The sequence below is a fragment of the Rhinolophus sinicus genome, linkage group LG01 (genome assembly GCF_036562045.2).
Source record: "Rhinolophus sinicus isolate RSC01 linkage group LG01, ASM3656204v1, whole genome shotgun sequence".
NCBI classification, from domain to species: Eukaryota; Metazoa; Chordata; class Mammalia; order Chiroptera; family Rhinolophidae; genus Rhinolophus; species Rhinolophus sinicus.
This window is the reverse complement of record NC_133751.1, coordinates 48,558,290-48,570,423: the sequence shown is the minus strand read 5'-3', so window position 1 is coordinate 48,570,423 and position 12,134 is coordinate 48,558,290. Positions and strand designations below refer to the sequence as shown.

General features: G+C 37.5%; 1 protein-coding gene across 4 annotated transcripts in view; it reads right to left on the bottom strand.

The window, feature by feature from the left end:
• Positions 1-12,134, bottom strand: part of VPS8 (VPS8 subunit of CORVET complex) — a 242,373-nt gene that overhangs the window by 212,810 nt on the left and 17,429 nt on the right. For all 4 annotated transcript variants that reach the window (XM_019735832.2, XM_074328957.1, XM_074328952.1 and 1 more), the window contains 2 exons: positions 7,019-7,149; positions 3,151-3,244 (listed from right to left, as the gene is read on the bottom strand). In XM_019735832.2, the coding sequence (XP_019591391.2) occupies positions 3,151-3,244; positions 7,019-7,149 (225 nt within the window). The remainder of the gene's footprint in view (positions 1-3,150; positions 3,245-7,018; positions 7,150-12,134) is intronic.

Sequence of the window (12,134 nt, the reverse complement as noted above, 5' to 3'; positions counted from 1 at the left end):
CAACTCCTTACCAGTAACTGTATCACCTTGGGAAAACCACCTAACCCTTCTGGATATTAGTCTCCTCATCTGTTCAAGGAAATAGCATATACTGCCCTATCTACCTCAATGAGTTGTCCTGAGGATCAAACTAAATGTAAAGTATCATATAAAAGTAAGGCTATCTATTTGATGCTTCTATAGCTTTAAATAATAGTAATGGCTTACAATAATTACCACCGTATTAGCAAAGACCTTTCACATACATATATTACACTACTTGATTTTCAAACCGGGAGAGGTAGATAAAACAGGTAGGATTAGGATTTTCCAGATTAATAGAAATTTCAGAGAGCTTAAATGACTTGCCCAAGATTATTCAGCAAATAGTAGAACTATGTCTCAAACTCAGGGCTTCCAAGTCCCAGGCCAGGCTCTTTATATCACGTCTACATTTCTTTTCTCTGTCTGTCCCTAGCGATATGGTCAGTTAGTTATCATAATCTCTCGGAAGGCAGAATCTGTTTTATCCAGTTTTACAGAGCATCCCAGGAACTAACTTAAACTTTCTTCACTGCATGGGAATAAGGAACAATCACCAAGTCTGCTGTGTACAAGATCCTGGGCAGCAGGACACACCAGCTTTGCGTGGATATGTGCGTGCATAAAGCTTGCCTAGCACAATGCTCCACAATCACAAAGCATGCAACAAATATTTGGTAAATGATTGATTTGTGTCCCAGATAGGAAAAAAAAAGAGACAGCAGATGAACGTCATAAAGGAGATTCAAAATGAAACCTGCATAATGAAACCAGAAGTCAACTAACTTGAAGAGCTAAAAAAACCCACAGACATGGGAAGTACTTTAGAGATTACAGAATTTTAGTACTGATGTTGCAACATCTTGGGGTCGTGGTGCTCAAAAGCCAGCGTGTATTAGAATCGCCAGAATCCCTGTTAAACTGCGGTTCCCTATGCTACCCTGCTAGAGAGTCCAAGTGAGTAGGCCTGGGGTGGTGCCAGGAAATAAGCACCCCAGGAGATTCTTATGCATTAGGCACATTTTGAAAAAAACACTATGGTAAGGTATCTCTTTTATCTTAGGTAATCATACAAATGACAAATGTCATTTAAAAATTCATTTGAATTCATTTTAAATACAGTCACATGTCACATCACTTTGAAGAGCCTTCCAAAATTAAACAATGAGGTTCCCAACTCCGAAAGTTCATCTTTCGCGAGTGTTCTCCAGGTACGGATGACAAAAGCCCTGATGATCAAGGCCCGAGGCGGCCCTGCGAGCATCACTGTCCACATGGCTGAAGGCACTACTCAGCAACTATTCAGGAGATACACCCCAAAATATAACTAGTTTTCACATGTTCATAAACCAACCATCACAGAAAAGCATACGATTTAAATTGCGCTGGTAATCCCAAAGTAGGAAGGCAGAGGATGAAAACTGTCCCAGGAAAAGCAGTTTTCATTTTACATACCACAGGAGCTCAGCCATAGCAATGAAATAAGAAGAGAATGCAAACACTCTGGGATTTATTAGAATTTTTCCCTCCTTTTCAAGAGGGAGAAGAAATCCTTTTAAATAACAGATTTATCTAATCATTGTTCAGTGTCTGAGTTTTAGTTCAGTCTCCATTATTCAAAATATTTTTAAACTACACAGGTGGGTCAAATGACTGTTCTGGTTCATTTTGATTTTGAAAGGAATGAATTTCATCACCTACATAAGGATTAAATTCAGAAAACGTCATGGAAATGTAATCCTCAACAGGTGGTTCCCATTCTAGCAAATATGAGTTACTCTCCACCTAAAAGAGGAAGGACAATTGCCCAGGTTTCCTCCCTTGCTTGACTATCTCTCTATTTAAATTGACTTCATGATATATGAGCTGGTATATCAATTGCCCACAGAGATTGCTCTCTCTTGCCTGTTCTCTCCCTCTCTCTCCCTCTCTCTCCCTCTCTCTCTCCCTCGCTCACTCTCGCTCTCGCTCTCCCCCTCCCTCCCTCTCTCTCTGTTTTTTATTTCTTACTTTCTTTTTTTCCTTTTTTTTTTGTCTTTTGGCATCTGCAAAAAGAGCTTTCTTTAATAAACCTGAAAACTGCAATGTGGTTTTGGTGTCATAATGCCACTTCTGTATCAATCTCTTACCCTCCTGAAAAATCAAAATTTTGTCCAAACTGAATATGCAAAATACCAATTAAACTTCATGCAAAGAACATAAAAACACATCAAAGTTCTTGGGGTAGCAATCTGTTATTAGTATTACTATTAATAACAATATTATAAACAGAATGTATATATTAAATTCAGAAAACCAAAATTGAAAAACTATACTAAAATTGAAAAATTACATAAAACTATAGGCTTTGAGGTCAAAGATTATTTTACATACAAAACATACCAGAATCAGCATCTATTATCTCAATGAACTATTAAATATTTTTGCATTAACCTAGTGCTCTAAATCATTTTCAAAAGAGACCACAGATATTCTGTTTCAGCCATTATACACTGGCCACATTCACCGATAACACCTCCATTTCACAACAAAGAACACGAGACTGAGACCCAGAAAACCCAATTTTGAGTAATTGTTCTGCTATCTCCTAACCCAATGATGTAAGACAAGTTAATATCACCTCTCTAAGCCTGCCTTCTCATTTGAAAATAGGACATGGCTTTCCCTACTTTCAAAGTTGTAAGAGTAAATGAAATAAGGTACATGAAAAGACTTTGTGAATTATGAAATAAATAACTCAGTTGTAAAAGATTCTGAACAATCATTTCTCCATATGAAAAGACTAAAAAAACAAACACTCTACCTCAACCAAATACACACGATGGCAACTAAACTGAAAAGGAATTTGAAGAAAAGGCAGATAGTGTTTCTTTTAGGCTTGCTGCCATATTTCGTTTAGGCACACCCGAGACTCTGAGCAGACCTTCATTTCATGGCTGCACTAATTTCTGTGTCAAGATGTGTAGCCAGATCTTATGAGTCAAAAATAATCACACGAAACTCATGAAGCCAGATTCTATTTTTTTAAGCCTCAGGCCAAGAGAAGTGCTGTGCTTTGTTTTCCGCTCATTCCTGCTTCATTATGCCATCGCAGGTTATAAAGCAGGGGGAAGAGAACAAAATACTTACAGCTGCAGACACTATCTGAGCAGAAATCCCCTTCAAAAGTGAATGTCGCATAACTGATCCATGGAGCGAAAAAGAATCAGGCAGTTTCTTCTTCCTAAAAAGCAAAGAAAACATTTACGAACAGAAACAAATTTAAAAGGCAGGTTCTTAAGCTTTGAAAGGAAAAAAAACTCATAAAAATAAGGAAAGCAGGAAAAAAACCACTGTGTGTTATTGGTGAGCTCTGTTTTCCAAAGAGGTATAAAGAGTCTAACTGCCCCACATTAAATGTTGTACTACATCCACTTTGAACCTCAGAGAAGCACAAGCAGGAAAATAAAACTGTCATTCTTTCTTCACTGATCCAAACTGTTCCTTGCCCACCTTAAGTAATATAGCAAGGGAGTCTACTACTCACTAGAAGATTGCCTATAGAGCATTCCTCCTGCCCTCCGTGTCTGCACCACTTCTCCCAGCCTGCCACACTTGCCCACCTTTCTTGCCCTCTTCCTGCCTATAACCAACCTCTCATTCTTCAACCAACCACCTAAAATTCCCCCCTCATTACTCATCCTCTACCGCTCCTACTAACCACTCCTTCTACTCACCCTACTCATCATCATACAAAAAATAATTTTTAAACTTTTACCAAATGTTGAGTTCCTACTCTGTGTGACTAAAAGTATACTCTGGAGATACAAAAATAATAAAAGTCAAGCTTCCTACTTTCAAGGACTTCATAGCCTAGTCAGACGAACTAAGAAGAAACTCACTCTTAAAGGATAAATGTTAGAAAAGAAAAATGAATAAAGCCCTATAGAAATGAAATAAAGAAGAGTTTAATCCTTGTTTATTGGGGGGACATCAGGGACAGCTACAGAAAAGAGAGGAACGTCAGATCTGGCCTGGATGGATAACTAGGAGTCTGTCAGGCTACAAAAAAGCATGAGCAGAAATATAAAGATGCAAAGGTACACAGTGTGTGGGGGGAATGTGAGTCCACAAAAGGCATGAACCGGGAGGATGGGAGTGGGAGAGCTTAGAGATTAAGTCAAAATGGTACACAGCGTCCAGACTGGTGCCATGCAAAAGAATTCTGACATCATATAGGCAAAAAGAAGACACCGTAACTTTTAAGCGGGTAGTGACCATATCATCAAAAACATTTAATTTATGGTGTTTCCATACAAATTTTAGGATTGTTTATTTCTGAAAAATGTCATTGGGATTTTGATAGGGATTGCACTGAATCTATATATATTGCTTTGGGTAGTATGGACATTTTAATGGTATTTATCTATTAACATGGGATCTCTTTCCATTTATTTGTGTCTTCACTTATTTCATCACTGTCTTATAATTTTCAGTGTATAGATCTTTCACCTCCTTGATTAAACTTATTCCTGAGTACTTTATTCTTTTTGATGCTATTGTAAATGGAATTGTTTTATTACTTTTTTAGACATTTTATTGTTAATATATAGAATTGCGACTGACCCCAATTAGCCAAAGTAATCTTGAGAAAGAGGAACAAAGCTGGAGGCATCATACTTCCTGATTTCAAAGTCTATTACAAAGCTACAGTAGTCAAAACAGTATGGTACTGGCATAAAAACAGACACATAAACCAATGGAACAGAATTGAGAGCCCAGAAATAAACACTTGCATATATGGTCAACTAGTATTTGACAAAGGAGCCAAGAATAATCGATGGGGAAAGAATACTCTCCCCAATAAATGGTGTTGGGAAAACTGGATGATCACATGCAGAAGAATAAATTATGCCCCTTCTTATACCACTCACAAAAATTAAATGGATTAAATGGATTAAAGATTTAAACATAAGACCTGAAATCATAAAACTCATAGAAGAAAACATAGGGGAAAAGTTTGTTGACTGGTTTTGGCAACAGCATTTTGTGTATGACACCAAAAGCACAAGCAACAAAAGCAAATATAAATAAATAGGACTACATCAAACTAAAAAGCTTTTGCAGAGCAAACGAAATATTCAACAAAAGGAAAAGGCAACCTACAGAATAGGAGAAAATATCTGAAAACCATCTATCTGATGAGGGTTAATATCCAAAATATATAAGGAACTCTTACAACTCTACGCAAAAAAAAAAAAAAAAAAAAAATCCACATTAAAAAAATGGGCAGAGGACCTGAATAGACATTTTTCCAAAAAAGACATATAGATGGCCAACAGGTACATGAAAAGATGCTCCAACATCACTAATCACCAGGAAAATAAAAATCAAAACCACACCAGTTAGGATGGCTATTATCAAAAAGACAAGTAAGTGTTGGTGAGGATCTAGAGAAAAGGGAACACTCACGTACTGTTGGCAGGAATATAAATTAGTACAGCCATTATGGAAAACAGTATGAATGTTCCTCAAAAAAATTAAAAATAGAACTACTATATGACCCAGCAATCCTATCTCTGGGTATAATACCAAAGGAAATGAAACCACTATGTCAAAGAAACATCTGTACTCCCATGTTCATTGCAGCATTATTCACAATCACCAAGACATAGAAACAACCTAACTGTCCATCTACAGATGAATGGATAAAGAAGATGTGGTATACACACACACACACACACACACACACACACACACACACACACACACACACACACCCAAGGAATATTATTCAACCATGAGAAAGTAGGAAATCCTGCCATTTGTAACAACATAGATGGACCCTGAGGGCATTAAGCTGCGTGAAATAAGTCAGACAGAGAAAGATAAATACTGTACGATCTCAAATGTGGAATCTAAAAATGCCAACGTCATAGAAACAGAGAATAGAATAGTAGTTGCCAGGGTCTGGGGAGTGGGGGAAATGAAGAGATATTGATCAAAGGGTATAAACTTCCAGTTATAAGATGAATAAGTTCTGGGGGTCTAATGTACAGCATAACTATAGCTAACAATAGTATTATACACTTGAAAGTTGCTTAGAGAGTGGATCTTATTAAATGTTCTCATCACAAAAAGAAATGGCAATTATGTGAGGTGATCGAGGTGTTAACTAACCCTATCATGGTAATCATTTCACAATATATATGCATATCAAAGAATCACATTGTATACCTTAAATCTATACAATGTTGTATGTCAATTATATCTCAAAAAAGCTGAAAAAAAATTTAAGTTATCTATTTGTAGGAAATAGTAATGAACAGGTTAATACATCCAGCAATGGCCCCTATCCCATAAGAGCTGACAACCTAAAGAAGACAGCACTGATAGCGGCAAAATTTAAGAAAAAAGGAAAAATACAAAGACAACTTTATCAACTTTAAAGTTACACATGAATTCAATGAAGTATTTACATTATGCTTCCTCCAATTCTCTTTCCTTTTCATGTGCTCTCCAAGAATTTGGAAGATGAAAAGCAGCCAAAATGAACTTATTTAGGGTTAGAAGTCCTTTTCCCAAATCTTTAATCATCTTTGTTACTCTCCTCTGAATCCATTCCAAGAAGATGAAGGAACGCTGGAGCTGACCTTAGAGTGGGAAGGAGGGGTGAGGAGGGCAGGCAACAGAAGAGTGGTGAAGTAAACTACTGTGCCAAGTTTAATCTGTGCTCCCTCCAAGGGCTCTACTGCTTCTGGGAGTCCCTGGCTGTTATTATGGCTTCCTACTGAGGGTACACAAGACACTGGTCATGGCATCCACCTTTTTATCCTCTCCCCTCAACAATGTCAAACTTTTTAGGGTCTAATAAGCATATTATTTCCACCCAAGTAGGCCTTCTACTTCCTATGCAGGGCTTCAGCAGACCACACTGTACTATAAAGAGATATTTACATCTTAAATGATCAAATATTTCAACCATATGCAAGTGTGATTTAAATGACTATATACTTACCTTTTCAAGTTGGTCCTGTCACCACTGTCTGAACTTGCCACAGATGAAGTATCATAGGAGTGAGAATCAATAGTATCAATGTTTAACAATGTAGGATCCTCGAGAACAAAAGACTCTTCTTCATCATCAGTCTAAGTTGGAAGAATATAGATCAATAAATTCCAAATTCCAAATCTCTATGAGATCAGTCAGAGCATCAATGGGTTTCTCCAAAACATTCACATGCTTATTTCTGCTTTCACCTCTTTTCCATGCACTGTTATTGACCAGAGAGGCATAGTACAGAATTAAATTTCAACTCTAGATAGATTATCTCCTTCTACAAAGAGTTCACTCTAAAAATTTCTTTCTTGTAGGAGGAAGAAGCAGGAGCAGTTTTGCAGATTATTGTTAGCTGCAGAATACTTCTTAAAATTCAAATCTGTATAGATGCTTTACTAGTTAAGAGCCAAGGCTAACTAGAAGAAAACAAATACCACCTGACTATAAATAGCATACGATGAAAACATGACAAGCAGACACAAGAAAAGCATTCTGGGTTGGAAATAGCAAGTGGAAACACAGTGATTTCATAATATCGATTTTTGCCCAGGGAAAAAGAAGTAGTCCAAAATGATTGGAATATGTGAGTAGGAGTTGGAGGTGATCCCAGAAAGAAAAACTAGGACCTGAACTATAAAAAACCTTATATTCCATTAAGCTAGATGACAGAAGGGCCCATGTCTATCTTGCCCATAACTGTATCCCTAGCGCCTGGTACAATGCCTGACATATAATTAGTACCCATTTATTTAATGATTTAGTACACTATATATACTGAGCAGTGGGAAGCCAACTGAGATTTTTTAAGTGGACACACATGATGGGAACAATGTTTTAGAAACATAAATGAGGCAGTGTGAAGATGGATGAGGACAGAGGGGAAAACGGAGGCAGGGAGACTATTAAGAACCAGTAAGAAGGCTATTGTAATGTCAAGGAAAGAGAGGAAAGTCCAGCCTAGGAATGCAACAGAAGAGGTCAAGGGAAGGTATAATGAAAGAGACATTACTGACATAAAAATCCTAAGTCCCTGGTTACCATTGACTGGAGGGGGTAAGGGGTTAAAGAAGAAGTCAAAGATTCCAAGGTTGGGGCCGGCCTGGCTCAGGCGGTTGGAGCTCCGTGCTCTTAACTCTTCAGGCTGCCGGTTCGATTCCCACATGGGCCAGTGGGCTCTCAACCACAAGGTTGCCGGTTCGACTCCCACAAGGGATGGTGGGCTGCACCCCCTGCAACTAACAGCAGCAACTGGACCTGGAGCTGAGCTGTGCCCTCCACAACTAAGATTGAAAGGACAACAACCTGAAGCTGAATGGCACCCTCCACAACTAAGATTGAAAGGACAACAACTTGACTTGGAAAAAGTCCTGGAAGTACACACTGTTCCCCAATAAAGTCCTGTTCCCCTTCCCCAATAAAAATCTTTTAAAAAAAAGAAAAAGATTCCAAGGTTTCCAGCTTGAGCAACTAGACAAAAGGATACAACTAATTGAGATAAGAAAGTAGAAGAATAGCAGATAAAGCAGAATAAGGAGTTTATCTTTGAACAAGTGGATTCTGAGTGACAGACATTAAAGAAAAATGTTGTGATCATACCTCCTCCTTCAGCTGGATTGCCTCCTGCCTTAGCATTTCCATCAATGTTCTTAAGAAAACAGACCATACTCATTATCTCCACTTTCTCCACCTATTACTAGCTACAAACTACTACCTTTGCTGAAACTCCTAGCCAAATCCATTTTCAGTCAGCATGCTCTTGACCTCTATGCAGTTAACACCACTGACCACTCCCTACTTCTCGAAACTTCCTCTTCCCATGGTTTCCAGAGCATCTCTTTTTCTGGTACTCCTCCAGCTTATGTGGCCTCTTCTATCAGGCAATGTTCTCTATTTTCTCCTCAGCTCAACCTTTAAATGTTGTTCCCCAGATTAGATGCTTAGCTCTCTTCTCTTCCTACTCCACACACTTCCTATATGAACAAGCTAATCCATACCTATAGCTTCAAGTCTCATGTCATGCTAATGACTCCAAAATCTATATCTTCAGTATTGGCATTTCTCTTGATGTTTAGGCCCATATTTCCAACTGCAATTCATGTACCTCCACACACAAATCTGCTAAGAAGAGTGTTAGGATTACCAAGGAGATATTAATATCATATTCCTTGAAAGCTGTTCAAGATTGGAACTGCTGTAGGAAAAGGGAAAAGAAATAATTTAGAAATAAGAACTATAGCACAAAGGTCTTAAACAAGGGAGTCAATCAGAATCTCATTTGATTTTCTTAAGCAGCCTAGGGACATGATCAAAGAAATCAGATCAGTTAAATTAAGCCAGGGTTGAGAACTTACAGGATAAGTCAAAGGAAAAGTGAAGGAAAAAACAGAATTGAGGGTATCAGTAAGGCTGAATTTAAAATTAGTAGCTACACAGTAGAGATATCAATTCTCCCAAACTGAAGTGTACAATTTACTATTAAATTTCAGCTGGTGTGTGTGTGTGTGTGTGTGTAAACTAATAACGTGATTCTATAATGCACATGCAAAAGACCAAGAATTAGGAAGGCAATCTTGAAGAACAACAATAAAGCTGGAATATTGAAACCACTAGATATCAAGGCCTATTATAAAGGTTCAAACATTAGGATGTGATAGTAGAGCAAGTATAGAAAGACCAATGGAATCAGGCCTACATATATAATCACCTGACTTAAAACAAAAGTGACTCCACAGAAAAGAATACTCTTTTCAGGAAATGGTGCTGGCTCATACCTCACACCATCACACACAAAAAAAAATCCCAGATGAATTGCAAATATAACTGTGAAAGGTAGGACAATAAAGATTTAAAAATAAATAAATAAATAAATAAATAAATAAACAAACAAACAAATAAATAAGATAGCATCATCAGGACCTTAGAAGTTGCAAAATTTTCTTAAAATAGGACACACAGAAAAACTAACCATAATGGAAAAACCTAATAAGCTGAACTACATTAAGAACTCCTGATCATCAAAAGAAATCATTAACAGAATGAAAGTAACCCAGAGAACGGAAGAAGATATTTGCAATACATATATCTAATAAAGGGCGTATATCCATTCCATACAGACAGTGCCAAAAAAAAATGTATACACATTTTAAGAAAGGAAAAAACTGTATTAAAATGACACTGATGGTAACCACTTTGAGCACCTCTTGTAATTGCAGAAGTCAAATGTGACTTGTATTCAAACGCGACGGCATATATTGAGTCCAACGTGATGGTATATATTGAGTATTACAATTTTAATACAGTTTTTTACCTTTCTTAAAATATGTATACATTTTTCTGGCACCCTCTGTATAAACAGCTCCTATAATAAGTTCTAAAAAAGACACAATTCAACAGAAAAGTGGCAAAGAGATAAAAAGGCAATTCACACACAAAAGAGATATCCAAATGGCCAAAATATATATCAAGATACCCATTTTCATCAGTCTTCAGGGAAATTGAGATTAAAATTATGATGTAATACCACTACACCCCTACAAGAAAGAATAAGTAAAAAAGGGAGAAAAATTCAAAAGTTGGTGAATACATGGTAACCAGAACTCCCATATATTGCTGCTGGAAGTATATATTATTACAACCACTTTGAAAAACTTGTGGCAATATCCACCAAAGCTCAACATACCCATACCTAATGACCCAGAAATTCTACTCCTAGGTTTATACCCCACAGAAATGTCTGTGCGTATGTATATGTATGTATAGCTCATACACACATGAATAAGAATATTCATAGCACCACTTTTGATAGTAGCCAGAAAAGGGAAATTACACAAACGCCCATTAACAGTAGAATGAATAAATAATGGTATATACATAATTTCACAAAACTGTGGGAATGGATGAACAATTACATGCAAAATCTGAATGAATCTAAAGATACAATATTGAGGGAGATAAGTCAGACACCCAAAAGCACATACTGTATAATTCCATTTATATGACATTCAAAGCAGGCAAGTTAATCAGTGCTCGTATAAGTTAGGACAGTTATTATCCCGGGGTTGGGTACAGAAGGGGCACAACAGGAGCTTCTTATATACATATGTTATACTTCAACAGAAAGTTCAGAAGAAATCTCTGACTGCACAATACAACGGGACTGAAGTGAAACAGGACTACTCTCGGAGACCGGGAGACTAGGAAGGATCAAGAGACTTGGTCTTGATGACATCAAAGAAGACGTTTAATGGAAGTAGAGGAATGGGGGGTTGTTATGGTTAGCCAACCGAATTTCAAAATTAAAAACCTCAAAGATAACACAGTTTCAAAGGATGACAAGGCCTAGTAACATTATTCCGTGCCCTAAATTCTGAGATTTTGGATGTCCCAGTAATCTCTACCTCTCCATTCTTTAAAATATCTTGGATGTCCATTTCTTCCCAGCATCTCTTCAGGATGATATTAATGAACACTATATTTCCACCCACAAATCCTAGAGCAAGTACTTACAAGGTGTGATCAAACAATGCGGTGAAGGTTTAAATAAAAAAATTTTATTACAGTAAAAGACACATTGCCATTAATCCCCTTGAAAATACTCTCCTTCACTTCGAACACACTTACCCCATCATTCTTGCCACTTTCTGAAGCAGTTCTGGAAGTCCTCTTTTGTGAATGTCTTTAGTTGCACTGTCATGGCTGCCTCGATGTCCTGAATCATTTTGACTTTGGGGAAGAGCCAGAAGTTACACGGTGCCAGATCCAGGGAATAAGGTGGATGAGGACACACTGTAATGTTTTCATTTGATAGAAATTGCCATATACCAGAAGTGATGTGTGACAGGGAGCGTTGTCATGATGGAAGATGATTTACAGCCCACTTTAAAACACACCTTCTCTCAACCGTAGCTCACACCCGACTGACTACACCGAACAAGTTGAAACTTATCACACATTACTAAGATTTGATGCACCGCTTCCCATATTGAAGATCCCTGCCTTACCATCAGATGGCACTCAGCAGCAGCATTCACCGTTATTTGTTGATCACAATGGAAAGGTTCCGTGTCACACATTG